The sequence below is a fragment of the Aotus nancymaae genome, unplaced genomic scaffold (assembly GCF_030222135.1).
Source record: "Aotus nancymaae isolate 86718 unplaced genomic scaffold, 86718_ANA_hifiasm-v0.15.2.pri h1tg000099l, whole genome shotgun sequence".
Classification (NCBI taxonomy): domain Eukaryota; kingdom Metazoa; phylum Chordata; class Mammalia; order Primates; family Aotidae; genus Aotus; species Aotus nancymaae.
The window spans coordinates 9,192,067-9,209,855 of NW_026988514.1; the positions used below are offsets into that span (position 1 = coordinate 9,192,067).

Below are 17,789 nucleotides of genomic sequence, written 5' to 3' on the forward strand. Positions count from 1 at the left end.
TACAGGCTGCCACCCAGCCAGCCCATCTCCCAGGACCTATCCCTAGGAGCCACTGACCTCCCCCTCGTCCTTGGTGAGCAGCTGGGCGCAGCTGAGGAAGTCCTCGTACCTGGTGAAGGGGACCACGGGCTCTGGGAGCTCCCGCAGGTAGAGCTTCAGCAGGGAGGCCACCGTGTGCACATCTGTTGTGCTGGGGAGTTGGGGGGAAGAAGAGGACAGGTGTGTGAGGCCTGAGATGCCAGGAAATCTCAGGAGTGACTGGCACCCCCTCGTTGCCAAGGGGCAGCCTCGGTCTCAGGTGCATGCTTAGGCACACTGAGGCTGCATCTGCGGTCAGCTGCCCTGGTGAAGGAAAGGCCCATGCTCCTTCTGGGAGCAGTAGATAGAGCTGGGGGAGGGGCAACTAAGGATCCATGGCCAGGAGTTCCAGCTCAGGGACAACCCACCATGCCCAGACACCCATTCAGAACCCCTGAGTTTCATGTCTGTGTCAGTCCGTCCAGGACCTGCTCCTGTCCTGCATAGACTGCATGGGACTCCAGGGGCTGCAAAGCCACAGGGCCCTGCAAAGCACAGCTGCTCCACCCTAGCAGCTGCCCTGGACCAGAGGAATCAAGTGTGATGTAGGTCAGGTTGCACAGGGGAGGGCCTTGGGACACAGGCTGGGGGCCCCTTCTACAGGCCTGGTGGCCATCCCAAGGTCTCCTGCAGGACGATGTGGGAGCCTGGGAGCCGCCAGCTCTCCAGTAGGAATAGCTGTCTCGCAGGCCCTCTGTAGGTGCTGCCAGCCCCAGCCCAAGCTTGCCCACCCTGCTGTACTTGACCTTGGCTGGAGTGGGTGGAGCTGCATCAAAGCTCCCACCAAGCAGGGCTGCTGGCTTCTTGTCAGGGAGCAGTTATCCAGGGACCAACAGCAGGAGCAGGTCAGAGGTCAGGCCCTTTCCTCTCTTCCTGTCCACAATGGGGACACCTAGCCTTCTAAGCTCATTACCCCCTCTCCAGTGCCCCAAGAGTCCACTCCAGGCCTCAGTCTCCTGCTCTGGCTCGGAGGTGCCAAGGCTGAAGTAGACCAGCTGTGGGTGGTGGTGGCACTAGGCCTGGCACAGTCCTTTCCTGGGTCCCATGTGGGGTCTGCAGTCGAGGTCCTATACAAGAGCCTTGGTATCTCCTCAGAGCTTGCATTCCAAGCTGTATACAGGCCCCAGGTAGTTCATCTACTTGCCTAGGGCCCTGGACTTAAGCCCTGGACTGTATTTCCAGCAGGAAAGATGAGCCCAGGGCCAGGAGACTGTGGCTGTGCCTTTATGCTATCACCTGGCCCTGGCTGAATCCCAAGCTGGGCTCACTCAGATAAGTGCCTTCTGGCCCTCATATTTGGAATTCTGGTGTTCCATGTGTCCATATGCATCCCAAATACACCTGGGGCCCCTCGTTGCCTGAGGCTCAGTGGCTCTTGGTCTGGCTGGGTCCGGGCAGCCCCCACTCCACCCCTGCTTCCCTCTCCAGCCAGGCTTGCTGCTGCCACACCCTCGGTGGCCTTCTCCCGGGCCACATTTCTGGCCAACTGCCCTGGGTACCCAGGCTTGAGCCCAGCAGCCCCTTCTCCACTGGGGCCCCATGCCTTCAATGGCAGCCTGAGTAGAGCAAGAGAGATTGGGGGAGGGTCAGGAGGCAGGGAAGTGTGGCTGGGAGCCAGCCCACGTCTTCCCCTTTTCTGCAACTGGAGGGATGGGAGAGCTTCTGCCCTGGGCAAGTGGAGAGAGCTGCCCCTCCTCTGCAGACCTCCCGAGCTGCATCCCTGCCCCGCAAGGTCTTGCTGTTCAGCCCTGTCCAGCCTCCCATCCGATCATCACCAAACTCTTACTTCCTTTCCATGCCCCTCCCTCCCTCCCCTCTTCCTCCGTCCCCATTGAAGTACTTTTAACAGCTGTTTCCAGGCCTTTTCTTGAGACTTTTCCGTAAACTGCTGTCCCCTTCCCTCCTCTAACAAGCACCCAAGGAGAACTCTGCACAGCCTGTGGCCCTGTGGGTGCCCCCGCACAGCCTGTGGCCCTCCCAGCACGCATTGACACTACTGCAGGCAGAGGTGGGGGTTGTGAGGCAGAGAGGGCAGCAGTTGGTCAACAGATGAGGTGCGTGCCCTGGGGGCAAACTGGTCCTGGTGGTCAGGGCAGCCTGCACTGAGGCAACCCTCCATCTGCAGGTTCCTCATCACCTCTCCCTTCTCAGGGACCCCCTCCTGCCCACATTTAACACCAGCATCCATCCAGAAAGGATAGCAGCTGAGGGTGTTAGAAGAGCCTGGCAGCCAGGAGTCCATGCAGCCCCAGGCTCCGGCACAGAGGAGGCCATCCTCAGCACTCAGCAGCAGGGTGGCTGCCTGCGAGATGGACAGCCCAGTGTGCAGGAAGGGACAGGTATGGGGCAGGGAAGGGACAGGTATGGGGCAGCTCCAGGCACTGAGGCTTCCAGGCCTGGTAAAGCTTTAATGGGAGACAAGCCCAGGACCTGGGGCTAAAGGGTACCTTCTTATAGAGATGAGCAGGAAAGTGAGGAGGGGGCTTTGTGGAGAAGGTGCAGGATAGAAGCCAACACCCCAGTAAGCAGGCAGGCTATGGCCTGGGGGAGGGAGCTCCCTCCCAAGAGCCTCTGTTGGAAGTGGGTGAGGAGGGGCTCCTCTGTTGGGGGTGGGTGGGAAGGGGGCCCTCCGCCAGAGAGGTGGGGGCAGGGAGGGGGTCCTCCAGCTGGGGGACATGGTGGGGAGAGGCCCTCCGTGGGTACAGATGCAGAGCCAGAGGAGCTGCCATGGTAATGGCAGAAAGCGGGAAGGATGGCCTCAGATACCCAAGGAGGAGTTTCTAAAGGGAGAGGGACCCAAAGCCCAGGGCCACCATGGCAGTATGGGGTCACGCAGAGATGGGGGTGGAGGAACAAGGCTAACATGTCCACCATGGAGATGGCCCTCCAGAGACAATTCCAGAAACAGCATAGAAGCAGACAGAGAGGGAGAAGGCAGACAGAGAGGACCTCCAAGACACAGGGAAGGCTGCCCCAGGCTGCTGGGAGGCTGAGAGTCAGGTCTGCGTGGAACACACCCTGCAGGCACCAGCTACCTTTCCAGGGGAATTCAGCAGACAGGCCAAGTGGGGAAAGGAGGCTGAGCACGCCAGGAATCACACCTTGGGAGAGCAGGTGTGCCCAGATGGAAACCCGGCAGGGTGGGTGAGGCTCGGATGGCCTACGCCACTCCAGGGAGCCCCAGCAGAGTTTGAGTAGGGGAGTGTCGAGGTCTGCAGAAGCCCCTCAGGTAGCATCAGGCACTAGGGCAGCAGAGCATCTGATCCTGGAGAGCTTCCAAAAGTCCCGGTTCCCAGGCTCTACCCAGGTGACATTATTTGAAGCAATCTCCAACCCTAATACTAGGCCACATAAGACAGGATGGAAGAGGCCTGGCTGGCAGAGGTTCAGAATGGACCACAAGCTCACTGAACTCAGCATTGGGATGGAGCTTCATAAAGCTCTGGATGAAGGATCCCCCGTACCTCCCTGGGCAGAGAATCTCTGGGGAACAGTGGTCAGTCCTCTCCATCTAAGGAGAGGAGCTGACACCTCCCCTGGTCGCAGTGATGGGCCTGGGAAGAAGATGAGGGGCTGAGTGTTCTGTCCCCAGAGGAGAAGCCCTGGGAGGCCACGGCTGCCTGTGGGTCCTGGGGCAGATCCAAGAAGACACGGTGGAAGCCCGTGGAGGGTAGGTTTTCTTGATGCAGGAAGAACTCTATGAAAAACTGCCCCATGATGGGTGGGCGCACTGTCAGGGGAAACAGAGTCCCCAAACAGTCCTGAGCTGGGGGATAGTTGGCTCCACCCAGGGTGATCCAGGGCCTGGGTAAGCCCCCACGATGGGTAGGATGGACATGGTCCCAGGGCAGGTGCAGAAGACTTGCTCCCCTGTCCCTGGAACCCAGGAGGAAGGAAGCCGAGCTGCTACACCATCTTGCCACCAACAGAGCCTGGCGGTAGGTCAACGGAGGAAGCATGGCCAAGAGACAGATCCTGAGAGGGGACCCCTGGCTGGCAGAGTGAGGGTGTGCCTTACACTGTGCCACTGGGAGGGCTGGCCCACCATCCAGTCACCAGCCCACCCCTGCCACTAGAGCTGGTGTCCTGGGCAGGAGCCCCTGCAGGAGGAATGAACAAGTGGCTCTACATCACCCCTGATCATGAGCTCACCTGTCAAACAGTGGCTTCTCCCCACAGTCGAAGGAATCCTGCAGGTCCCTCACCAGGTTGGCCTGGCCCGGCATGCGGAACAGCCCCTCCTCAGTGAGCCCGCGCTCCCGGATGAAGTCCACACACTGCTCCACCAGCAGGGGTGCCAGGCGGGGGCCATACTTCCGCTCGTGGTGGACTGTGTCCTCCAGGCGCTGCCCAAAGATCCCTGAGCACAGAGAGGAGCTAGTCACACCCTCCACCACCCAGCTCAGTGGTTCGTGCTTGGGACGATGGAGGGCAGTTGCACTGTTAGGGCTAAAAGTGGCTCCTCCCCAGGAAACAAATTAGACACTGGGAGGACGCACACCAGAAGGCTGGGCCCTGGGCTGCCTGTGGACAGACAGCAGGAGGGAGCAGTGGGCTGGCGGCGTGACCTGGCCCCTGGAGCTTGCGCAAGCCAGGAGCAAATGGCCCTCAGGGAGCTGCATTATGCATGTCATTGATTGGTTTTGCACCATTCCAAATGAGAAGCCATCCAATGTCCATCAACAGCAGAACCAGTATATCTCCTGTATTCTGTTCTTACCATGGAACACTGTGCAGCAATGAGAATAAATGAGGCACAGCTCACTGGACAAGAGAGACACAGTAATACGAAAACCACAGTCATCACTCAGCATCAATCATCATCAGGAAAACACAAATCCAAACCACTATCTGATCCCACCTCACTAGGATGGCTACTGTCAAAAGAACAGATAGTCACAAGTGTTGGTGAGGAGGTGGAGAAACCCTTCCTTGTGCACTGCTGGAAGGATGATGAGATGGCAGTTGCTGTGGAAAACAGTATGGCAGTTCCTCAAAAAATTAAAACTAGAATCACCAGTAATCCCTCCCCTGGGTATATACCTAAAATAATTAAAAGTAAGGTCTCAAAGAGATACTTGCACACTCAGGTTCACAGCGGCATTATTCACAGTAGCTGAAACACAGAAGCAAGCCATGTGTCTGTCAGTGAATACATGGAGAAGCAAGACATGGTATTTGCATACAGTGGAAACTGATTCGGCCTTAAAAAGGAGGGAAATTCAGACACATGCTACAACATGGGTGGACCTGGAGAACATCATGTGTAAATCATTCACAAAAGAACAAATACTGTGTGATTTCTCTTACATGTGGAGCCTGGAGTAGTCAAATTCACAGAGACAGAAAGTAGAATGGCGGCTAAAGGGGCTGGGGGCAGGGGAGATGGAAGTTAGAATTGAATGGGCAGAGTCTCAGCTTTGCAAGATGGAAAGTGTTCTGGAGATGGAGAGTGCTGGTGGCTGCACAATAATTTGAGTGAACATAATGCTGCTGAACTGTGAGCTTTAAAAATGATGAAGTTAGGATGTTTTATGTTAGGTGTATTTTATGAAAATTTAAAAAAATTAGAAAACAAAAAACATCATCAGAAACAAAAGAAGCCAAACCCCAGAGTGCACACTGCATGACTCCATTTATGTAAAGTTAAAGATAGGTCAGACTCAACTGTGCTATTAGGCCAGGACACGGTTACCTTGGTGGGTCAGTGACTGGAAGGGGCTCAAAGGCTTCTGGGGTTGTGGTAACGCTGTGTCTCCCCTGGCACGGTTTACCCAGTTATGTCCCACTTGAGAAAGTTCACTGAACTGTATACTTATGACTTGTATACTTTTCTGCATGCTACTCTTAAATAACATTAGCAAAAAGAAAGAAAAGAAATCAGAGAGAGAATGATCTAAAACGATAAATGACAAGACACCAGATGAGGAATAGAGGGAGAGGGGAAGGAGGCAGAGAACTTCAGAGAAAATCTATGAAAGCTAAATTTATCACTAGCCTAAGAGGTTCCTGGCAGCCCAGGCAAAGAAAGGAAGGAGTTGAGAGCCATAAAGCTGTCTATACCACGGTACAGTAACAGGAGAAACAGACTTCTGCCAGCCTCTAAGCTTTCAAGCTGAGTTCTTGACTCTTTGGAGTGCCTGACATTATTCACACCCCCTGTGCAGAGACCTTCCCAACAGGGTGGCTTGTGGGCTGTTCCAGGGGCAAAATGCCAAAGCTCCATGTCCAGGCATGGGACTTCCCAGGGACGTGGGCACTGAGCCAGCTAAAAGTGGGGCTCTATTTGTCCTACTTAGCTCCCCAACACAGGGGCTACTTTGGAATAAGATACATCAGTCCCTGATACAGTGCCTGGCACAGAGCAGGACACAGTAAATGCTCCTCCTCACCCTGCTTGACCCAAAAACTAAGTGTATAAAACCTGAAAGGTAAAGACTCTTCCTTTGAGAAAACATGCCCATGTGGGCTGCACCTGCTGGATGCCAGCAATGCTTTAGCGAGAAGTGTGTGTGCGCATGTGTGCATGTAGTGTGGGTGTGTATGTGCACATGTGTGCACATGCGCTGGGTGTGGGCTTGCAAATGTATGTGCATATGTATGCATGTGGGCTTGTGTGTGCACGAGCATGCACAGGTCGGGGGCGTGTGAGAGTGAGGAGAGTGCCAATGTAGCTACACACGGTGCTGTGTTGCCAGGTGCTGTTCTGAGCATTTTACACCCATCAGCACATTTAATCCTTCCCATCTTGATAACTCAGGGACTGTCACTACCACTGTAACCATCGTCATCATTATCTTGACTTTTGCCTGTTCAGCTTGTGGGGTGTTTGAACTGAGAGGCATGGGGGCTTAAGAATGTACACAAGTTCACTCAGCATACACGACAGGGACAAGGTTCCAACCCAGGCAGTCTGGCTCCAGGTACAGAGAATGCACTTGGTCACGTGACTGCTTGGCACCCATGTTGGTCCGGAGATACCTATGTGAGGCATCCCCCAACTCAGCACCAGCCGTTCCTGAGAACGTGGGTCCTGTGGAGGGACAACAGGCAGAGGTCACAATACTAACACGAAGGGAAAGCTGCTGCCGCCTGGGATCTGGTGGGCGAGACCAGTCGCCCCTGACCATAAGTGGGGCCCAAGGGGCCATTCATGAGCCTTGAGCACAGGGGGTGACCCTGCTGCAAGCTTGGCCTGCTAGCTGCCTGGGGCACCTCTGAGAAGCCAGTCTGAGGAGGCTCTGGGGCTCACCACTGACAGTGTCCGGGCCTTTCCACCAGCCCAAGTGTGGCCTGGGCTGGTCCAGGGACACTGAGCCCCTGCTCTCCCTCACCTCAGTCAGGGCTCAACAACTGATGCCCAACAATGGGCCACATAGGTCCACAGATGTGCCTGTTTAGCTCGTATGATGTTTGAACCATTTTTAAATTAGTTATTTACAATCAAGAGATTTTATACATAAATCTGGATTCCCAGCTTCTCTTAAAAAATCCGGACGTGGTGACACCAGGTCTGAGTTCCATAAAAGCAACAGTTGCAGAGCGCAGTGGCATCTGTGATAGCGCACACACGGCCAGTTCTCCGCAGTCCCCACCATCCCCTATCACTTCCAACCTAGCCCATGCTCCACTCATGTGGTCTTGCCAGGTATTCGTTCAGCTCTTCTGCTTTGACCTCTAGGGCACAGACTTGCCCCAAGGACACTGGGGCCAGGATAAGTAGGAAAGGTAGCAATGGGAAGTCACACCTTTCGGGACCAGAGGCCTCTGCTGGGACCTCAAATGGGCAGGCAGAGGGCACCTGGGAGGAAATGCCCACAGGCAGACAGTCCCGTGAGGGGAGGGGCTGGCCTGGCAGTGCACCTGGTGCCTGCTGCCTGCCTCCTGCCTCCATCCGCACACACACACACGTCACCTTTTCTCCAGCTCTGCCCACTGCTTGAGTGGCATGAATCCGTCTGCCTTCGTGGGGCTGGAGTGGGCGGGGCCTTCTCCCTAGTGCCACTTTCCTCTTTAGTCTGGGCAAATTTCTTACTAGCCCTCGGAAGAAAACTCAGAAGTCCTCCTATGTGAGTGCCCCAGACCCTCCCTTCACCTTTCCCTCCACTGTCACAGCCCTGACTGCCGCTACTCCAGACAGCATGAGGACACTCCCACGTGCCGGGTTACTGGCCTGCCCAGGGTCACATGCTGGGCTTGCAGCAGAGGCCAAAGAGAACCAGTGAAGGAGGGGACCACACTCTCCAGGGCCGCCTCCCATCCCGACTCACAGCTTTCAGCTCCACCCTCAGCTCACAGCTGACTGAAGGCCACAGTCAAGGAAGATACTCCAGGGAAAAATTCCAAAATTCTCTCTGGAGGCCTGTGGAGCATGGGTAATTCCACCTAGCCATCTCTTGACTCCAGCCCTGCCTGCTGTCCCATCTCCTGCCCCTAGGACCCCTGCTGTTGGTCTGTTTATCCACCTTTCCATCACCCCTGTACTTTGTGCCTGGCCCTGCTTTAGGAATTAGAGAGCTGCCCCGAGGGCCATAAACATATAAATCCCCCTGGGGCCTCCCCTGCTGCCTTTAACACCATTCTCAGGATAAAGCCTAAACTTGGCAGGCAGGCAAGGCCCTGCCCCACTCCCTCCTCCAGCCCCTAGGGGTGCAGAGCCTGGGCCAGCCTGCTGTTCACACAGTGCCAGCACATCCAGGTAGCTCCCAGCCCCAACACAACCACTAACCCTCTGCTGCCCCATGGCGCCTTCCTGACCACTTTCCCAAAACAGGGCTGGAAGAGCCAGGAAAGGGACATCCACAAGGTCCTGGGCACTTCTAGAGAGAACAGGTTCAGGAGGAGGTGATGTCTGAAATCAACGTCTTAAAGATGAGCAGGAGGCAGGCAGGCAGGCGGAGTTGCAGGGCACATGACAGAGGATCATGGGGGTTGGAGGGCAGGGGTGAGGGGGCATGGTTGGCAGCACCCTGCCCGGGCATGGTGGGGCTTGGGTAGGGACACAGGCAAGTAGATGATGTTCAAGGCCAAAGGTCACAGAGACAAAGATTCTGGATCTGCACCAGTATTGGTCTGCTGCATATCCTGGCTAACCCACTGAGGAGCGGAGTTGCCTCCCTCTCCTGGGGCTCAGTCTCTGCATCTATGAAATCTATAAAATGGGATGATCACACCTGTCTTTAGGGGGTGCTTTGAAGGTGAGACTTCCCTGAGGCCCAGCCCCCAGGCACCACCAGGCCGCAGACTGGCCCCACATTCCCAGCTGGCCACTGGGAACCCATGGAAAGGAGCTGTCAGGAGCTGTGGGAAGGCCTCATTCCAGCTCGGCCTCCCAAGAGGCTTCCTTCCCTGCAGCCCTCCTGCGGAAGGCACCAGGTCCTGGGGCTTCTAGGCCTGGCCTCCACATCAAGGGCCCCACCACCCCTCCCCCTAACCAGAGTCTCTCCAGGGGAGGCTGACAGGGCGTGCCCCCTCCTGGGTGAACTCCCTCAGCCCTCCTGGCACACTCGGAGGGGAGCCTTGCCAAGAACTAGTTCTAGTAGGTTTGTCAGCTCTCTGGAACCCAGCCTTCGTGTGGGTTCCTCGAGGTCCCAGCCCATGCTCTTCACAGAGCACTGGCTCTGCCACTGCAGGCAAAACTGGCAGAGGCTGCCTCTCCTCTTGATGAACCTGCTGCTGGGCATCCTCTGCCAGCATCCCCCTGGCAAAGCCATCCCTCACTCCCCTCCCCCAGAATCCCACACGGGAGAGGAAGCCCAGGCAGAGCAGTCTGCTGGCTGCAATCCTCGTCCTCTATGACCCTGGACACTGTCCCTAGCCTCTCTGAGCCGGGTTTCGCCACCTCCCAGGGTGTGAGTGTCCACAGGAGATCTACCACACTAGGCACCGGGCAGCAGGTGCTTTGAAATGTGGCTTTCTCCGGAGAGAGATCCAAGATGGCTGATCACTAGCAGCTCAGGATCGTAGCTCCCAATGAAAGCACAGAGAATGAGAGGATGCCACACTTTCAGACGAATTTTTGTTGCTCACAGACCAGGAGATTCCCAGCAGAGGAGCCCCACAGGTCACCAGGGCGACTCTTGTGGCTGGTGCGGCAGTTTTGCTGGCACCTCAGCGTGGCAGTTCTTGGTGCAGAGTCTAGAGATTCCCGGGCAGAAAAGCACCATCAATCTTCACACCGCTGTTTTGGCCAGCACAGTGGATTGCTCAGATTTCAGCACTGGGAATCAACAAGTTGGACGTCCGCTCAGAGACCTAGTTAGAAAGTTGGTAATTACAAAGATGACAGAGGGATAAATATATAATGAAGGGAAGAAACCAGCCTAAAAAGGCAGAGAATACTCAAAATCAGAATGCCTCTCCCTCTACAGGGGATCGCAGTTCCTCATCAGCAACGGAACAAGGCTTAATGGAGAACGAGTGTGTTCCATTATCAGAAGCAGGTTTCAAAAGGTGGGTGATAAGAAACTTTTGTGAATTAAAAGAACTTGTTCAAACCCAATGCAAAGAAACTAAGAACCTTGAAAAAAGGCTTGACAAAATGCTATCGAGAATGGACAATTTAGAGAGGAATATAAGTGAATTGATGGAGCTGAAAAACACAACACGAGAACGTCACGAAGTATGCACAAGTTTAAACAGTCGAATTGATCAAGCAGAAGAAAGGATATCAGATGTCGAGGATCAGCTTAGTGAAATGAAATGAGAAGACAAGATTGGAGAAAAAAGGATAAAAAGGAATGAGCAAAGTCTCCAGGAAATATGGGACTATGTGAAAAGACCTAATTTACATTTGATAGGTGTACCTGAATGTGACGAAGAGAATGAATCCAAGTTGGAAAATACTCTTCAGGATATCATTCAGGAAAACTTTCCCAACCTAGCAAGGCAGGGTAATATTCAAGTCCAGGAAATACAGAGAACACCACAAAGATATTCTTCAAGAAGACCAACCCCAAGGCGCATAATTGCCAGATTTATTAGGGTTGAAATGAAGGAGAAAATACTAAGGGCAGCCAGAGAGAAAGGTCAGGTTACCCATAAAGGGAAACCTATCAGACTTACAGCAGATCTCTCAGCAGAAACCCTACAAGCCAGAAAAGAGTGGGGACCAATATTTAACATCCTTAAAGAAAAGAACTTTCAATGCAGAATTTCATATCCAGCCAAACTAAGCTTTACAAGTGAAGGAAAAATTAAATCTTTTGCGAACAAGCAAGTACTTAGAGACTTCACCACCACCAGGCCTGCTTTACAAGAGCTTCTGAAAGAAACACTATACGTATAAAGGAACAACCAATATCAGCCTTTCCAAAAATATATCAGAAAGCAAAGAGCATCAACACAATGAAAAATTTACACTAACTAATGGGCAAAACAGCCAGCTAGCTTCAAATGGCAGTATTAAACTCATATATATTCAAATTGGATAAAAAGCCAAAACCCATCGGTATGCTGCATCCAGACCCATCTCACATGCAACGATACACAAAGACTCAAAACAAAGGGATGGAGGAAGATTTACCAACCAAACAGAGAGCAAAAATAAACAAATAAATAAAAAGTAGGAGATGCAATTCTCACCTCTGATAAAATAGACTTTAAAGCAACAAAGATCAAAAGAGGCAAAGAAGGACATTACATAATGGCAAAAGGATCAATGTAACACGAAGAGCTAACGATTCTACAGATCAACGAGACAGAAAATTAACAAGGACATCCAGGACTTGAACTCAGACCTGGAACAAGTAAACTTAATAAACATTTATAGAACTCTCCACTTCAATACACAAAACACACATTCTTATCAGTACCATATCACACCTATTCCAAAAGTGACTACATAATTGGAAGTAAATCACTCCTCAATAATTGCATAGCATTTCATAGGTTTAAATGAAATATTGGTTGGCTGCTTGTTTGTTATTTTCTTCCCTTATTCCTTCCTGTCTACATCATTAAGTATAATTATTGGTATAAAAGAGATTTTCAATACCCATTACTAAACTGCATTCTAGCCTGGGCAAGAAAGCAATACTCCCATTCTCTCTCTCTCTTTCTCTTCCTCTTCTTAATTCTTTTTTTTTTTCTTTCTTTCTTTCTTCAAAAAAAAAGAATTGCTTAAGATGTTTTTTAGATCCTTAATTCCAGGGGAAGAAGTGATGCCAAACAGTTTAAAGACTCCTGACCAGGTCTGATGGCTCATGCACAAAAAAAAAAAAGAACGAAAGAAAGAAAGAAAGAAAAAATGAAGATATTTCCTTTGACTACTTACCAAACCCATCATTACACAGATGAGAAAAAGAGACCCAGAGAAGCTAATGACTGCAGAGGTGGCCAATTAAACCAATAGCCAAAAGAGACTCCATAAAAAGACCCATACCAAGCTGTATTACACTACCTCTAGTGGTGGCTGCTAAAAACTGAAATGCTGGGTAGCTCACGCCTGTAATCCCAGCACTTTGGGAGGTTGAGGCAGGCGGGTCACCTGAGATCAGGAGTTCAAGTCCAGCCTGGCCAACATGGTGAAACCCATCTCTACTAAAAATACAAAAATTAGCCAGGCATGGTGGCAGGTGCCTGTAATCCCAGCTACTCAGGAGGCTGAGGCAGGAGAATCACTTGAACCCAGGAGGCAGAGGTTGTAGTGATCCTGGACAAAAGCAAGACTTTGTCTCCAAAACAAAGCAAAACAAAACAAGAATACAAACATAGACATACATGCTGTGCCTATTAAAAACTGTGTAACTTCAGCTCTGGGCTTCTTTTGCAACACAGACCATCAAAAAAAAAAAAAAGAAAAACTGTGTAACAAACTGTTAACGTTTGTTTCAGTGTAAGGGAATTTACTTTTCACTGTTAATAAAGGCATTGGCTAGTCATCAGAGGCACCTAAAAAGCCACAGAAAAAACACGGCACATCTTCTTAAATGAGCAAATCTTTACTCAAAGATTTAAAGGTAAAAACTATTTTTTTAAAACAGTTAAGGTCAGGTGCTATGGCTCACGCCTGTAATCCCAGCACTTTGGGAGGCTGGGGCGAGCAGATTACTTGAGGTCAATAATTTGAGACCAGCCTGGCCAAAATGGTGAAACCCCTTCTCTACTAACAATACAAAAATTAGCCATGAGTGATGATACACACCTGTTATCCCAGCTACTCAGGAGGCTGTGGCAAGAGAATCACTTGAACCCGGCTGGAAGAGGCTGCAGTAAGCCAAGAACACACCACTGCACTCAGCCTGGGTGACAGAGTGAGACTCCGTCTGGGGGGCGGGGGTAGGAAACCAAAAAACAGTTAAATGTAACCCAAAACATCTTACACTTTATAAAGCATACCTATAAAATTCAAAATTTGTCATGGCGTGGTGGCTCACGCCTATAATCCCAGCACTTGGGAGGCCGAGGTGGGCAGATCACCTGAAGTCAGGAGTTCAAGACCAGCCTGACCAACATGGTGAAACCCCATCTCTAAAATAAAAAATAAAAAAAAATATAAAATTTTGATGCAATTTTAAAGATAAAACACTAAAAACAATTTCAAAAGTACTACGCAGTTTGGCCCACTACACAGAACCATCCATGTTATCCCAACCTTCCCCTAACCCCCACCAACACAGCCTGTGGGGAGCTTCCCAGCCAACTGCCACAGCTTATCTGCACATCAAGGAACTTGTTTGCTCCCTGGCCTCCTGCTGAAGCTACCCATCTCTGCCCCACCCTTGCAGCACAATAGGAAAGACACCATACACCCCAGCCACTCCTCAACCTTGGGCCTCCCTTAGAGATGGCAATTAACTCTTCAAACTAGAGACACATACCCCCGGAGGTATACAAAGGCCTTCCAAATATAGGTACAACTGCGTTTTAAGGAAATTCACTTCTAAATCCCCAACCTCCAGGTGTATATTATTCCAAAAACTGATGTGCCAACCCACCTGGGATTAACCAATCACTCTTCTCCCAATATGCTATTACAAGTATCAGTAATTTGGTTTCTGTACTTCATAAATAAGTAAAACTTTCCTGTGTGGGTAACAAATCCCTTGGATGTCAGGTGGTTTCCAATTAATTGCATCTCACAAAATCAAAAAGACCTAACAAATTGATTCATTATTCCAATGAATTTTTATGATTACCACATGCTTTGTGGCACACAGGAATTCAACTAATAGGCCGGGCAAGGTGGTTCATCCTGTAACCCCAGCACTTCGGGAGGCCAAGGCAGGTAGATCACCTGAGGTCAGGAATTCGAGACCATCCTGGACAACATGGTGAAATCCCATCTCTACCAAAAATATGGTGGCAGGCATCAATAATCCCAACTACTCGGGAGGTTGAGGTAGGAAAATTGCTTGAACCCAGAAGGTGGAGGTTGCAGGGAGCTGAGATCGTGCCACTGCACTCCAGCCTGGGTGAAAAGAGCAAAACTCCATCTCAAAAAAAAAACAAACAAACAGAATTCAAATAATAGAAACCGCTATAACGAAACTCTTGCCATTCTTATCTTTATTTTGTTAATTTATGGCTTCTCAACATTCACACATATTAAAAAGTTGAAATAGGAATAATAGGGACATAGTAGTACACACTTGTAGTCCCACCCAGAGCTACCCAGGGCACTGTGGCCAACAGTTCATTTGAGGCCAGGAGTCTGAGGCTGCAGTGTTGTGATCACACTTGTGAGTAGCACACCAGCCTGAGCAACAGCGAGGCTCCATCTCAACAACAATAAACAAAAAATAGGAATAAAATTGATGCCAAAAATATTTTTTCCAAAACCTTTATATATGCTAGCAACAATATTCATTCAGATTCAGATATATATAAACTAATTGAAAAAGGCCCACTCATCTCTTAAAAGGTAAATTTCCAATAAATTTTATCTTTTTTTTTTGAAACAGTCTCGCTCTGTCACCAGGCTGGATTTCAGTGGTGTGATCTCAAGTCACTGCAACCTCCATCTCCCAGGTTCAAGTGAGTTTCCTGCCTCAGTCTCCCGAGTAGCTGGGATTACAAAGATGGGGTTTCACTAGTTGGCCAGGATGGTATCAAACTCCTGACATCGTGATCCGCCCGCCGTGGCCTCCCAAAGTGCTGGGATTACAGGCGTGAGCCACCGTGCCCAGCCTAATTTTGTCTTTATATATAGCATTTGGCCAGGCACGGTGGCTCACGCCTGTAATCCCAGCACTTTGGGAGGCTGAGGCAGGCCAATCACCTGAAGTCAGGAGTTCAAGGCCAGCCTGGCCAACATGGCAAAACCCTGTCTCTACTAAAAATACAAAACTTAGCCAGGCATGGTGGTGGGCACCTGTAATCCCAGTTACTCAGGAGGCTGAGGCAGGACAATCGCTTGAAGACAGGAGGCAGAGAGGCTGCAATGAGGTGAGATTACACCATTGCACTCCAGCCTAAGCAACAGAGTGAGATTCCGTCTCCAAAATATATATACATATATTTATATATAATTCAAGTTTGATTATAGCATTCAAGCTTGATCAAATATTCTGCGAGAGAGAGCATTTGATTAACAAAATAAAAGTTTGCACTGATAACTGTGATCACGATGTAGTACAGAATCATTTTTATTTTTATTTTTGAGACGGAGTTTCGCTCTTGTTACCCAGGCTGGAGTGCAATGGCGCGATTACAAGCATGAGCCACTGCACCCAGCCACAGCTCTTAGAAGTTTGAATTTAAATGCATACACATACTTTTGTACCAAGAATTATGAAAAGGGTGACCACTAAAAGTCTAAACATAAATACTATAATCAATAGGATAAAATTCTGAAGGGGAAGTAGGATAGAAATACAACTTCAAAAAGAACAAGGAACACTACAAATATTCTGGCCATTGAAGAGCATGTTCTATTTTTTTAAACATATGAAAGTGAACACTTTCTAGGGCATAATGGGTACTTGTAAGAAAGAAAAATTATTAGAGAAAAAAATTTAAAAAGAGAATGAACAGCAAGTAATTATGGCATTTGCAAGCAAGAAATTATAAGCCAGAGCAGTGGTTCATGACAGTAATCCCAACACTTTGGGGAGGCCAAGGTGTGAGGACCACTTGAGCTCAGGAGTTAAAGACCTCAATCTCTACTAAAATTAAAAAAAATTGGCCTGGCATGATGGCTCATGCCTGTAATCGCAACACTTTGTGAGGCCAGGAGTTCGAGACCAGCCTGACTAACATGGTGAAACCCTGTTTCTACGAAAAATACAAAAATTAGTCGGGCGTGGTGACAGGCCTGTAATCGCAGCTACTCAAAAGGCTGAGGCAGGATAATGGCTTGAACCAGGAGGCGGAGGTTGCAGTGAGATCTCGCTATTGCACTCCAGCCTGGGTGACAGCGAGACTCTGTCTCAAAAAATAAAATAAAATAGATAAACAAATTAGAATAAAATAAATTAGCTGGCCATAATGGCACACACCTGTGGTCCCAGCTTCTTAGGAGGCTGAGACAGAAGGATCACTTGTGCCCAGAAGATTGAGGCTGCAGTGAAATATGATTGTACAACTGCACTACATCCTGGGCGACGGGGCAAGAGCCTGACTCCAAAAAAAAAAAAAAAAAAAAAAAAAAAAAAAAAAAAAAGATTTTGATAAAACATAGGATGGCAACTACTTTGAGAGTGAGGAAGGAGGAAGTGATGTATGAAAGAGCTTCTAGAGTGGCTGGCAGAATTCTATTTCTTAACCTAGTTAATGGTTATAGGAGTGTTCCTCTTCTAGTAATTAATTAAGCTAGACCTGGCCAACATGGCGTGCCTGTATTCCTAGCTACTTGGGAGGCTGAGGCAGTAGAATGGCTTGAACTCAGGAGACAGAGGTTGTAGTGAACTGAAATCACGCTACTGCACCCCAGCCTAGGTGGCAGAGGCAGACTCTGTCTCGAAAAAATACAACACACACACACACAGGATTTTCCCAAGAAGTCTATCCTCCTGAGAACCCATTTGCAGCACCTTAAGCATTCATGGTTCCCCTTTGCACGCAGTTTGAGAAACAGTCTGACAGGCCTGCTGCGGTAGGAGCCCACAGTTCCACCACATAGCCAGTGCGTCTCTGGGGCTATCCACATGCTAATCCCTTGGGCACAGCCCTGAGCATGTGGGGGTCCCAGCCTCTTCCTGCAGCTGATCCACACTGAGCTGGACTAGGAGCCAGGGGACCACAGCCCAGGGAAGGGGTGCCTGTGCTTCTGCCACAAGCCGCCAAGGAGCTCAAGGGGTGCGATGGGATCCACGTGGTGCATGGCCACGCGGGCACACTGCTGGCCACCAACCTCAACAGCCTGTCCGAGGATGACCAGAAGGGCCTGGGCCGCTCGCTGGAGATACTGACTGCTGCTGAGGCCACTGCCTTGGAGCGCAACACCCGCACAGAGTCCGCCAAATCCATATCCTTGCACAAACTTCGTGATGTGATCATGGAGGGTCCCCCTGGAGATCAAGGAGCTGTGACTAGACAGGGAAGCATTGTGAGTGTGAGCAGTGCCTGCCCACTGCCCCCTCCCAGGGTATGAGCAAGGGCAAGGACAGAGCTGGTCGGGGGTCCCTCTCACCAGTCAGCGGGGACAACCTTGGCTTGGCCCTGGTGGCCCGCATCAGCTGCTCAGATCCCACTTTTGTCAGACGCTCACTCAGCATCTGACCTCTACCTTCATACAATCTGTTACTTTTATAAAAACAAACAAACAAAAA

The 17,789-nt window shown here is 50.4% G+C and overlaps 1 protein-coding gene across 3 annotated transcripts in view; it reads right to left on the reverse strand.

Annotated features, from left to right (window-relative positions):
- The window catches only part of LOC135271981 (rho GTPase-activating protein 22-like), a 49,627-nt gene that overhangs the window by 18,921 nt on the left and 12,917 nt on the right, over positions 1-17,789 (reverse strand). The window contains exons 2-4 of one of the 3 annotated variants that reach the window (XM_064370117.1): positions 17,372-17,549; positions 4,231-4,438; positions 58-190 (exon numbers count right to left, since the gene is read on the reverse strand). In XM_064370117.1, coding sequence (XP_064226187.1) covers positions 58-190; positions 4,231-4,304 — 207 coding nt within the window. In that variant the 5' untranslated portion in view covers positions 4,305-4,438; positions 17,372-17,549. The remainder of the gene's footprint in view (positions 1-57; positions 191-4,230; positions 4,439-17,371; positions 17,550-17,789) is intronic. The other 2 variants (XM_064370118.1, XM_064370116.1) reach the window with 2 other exon arrangements.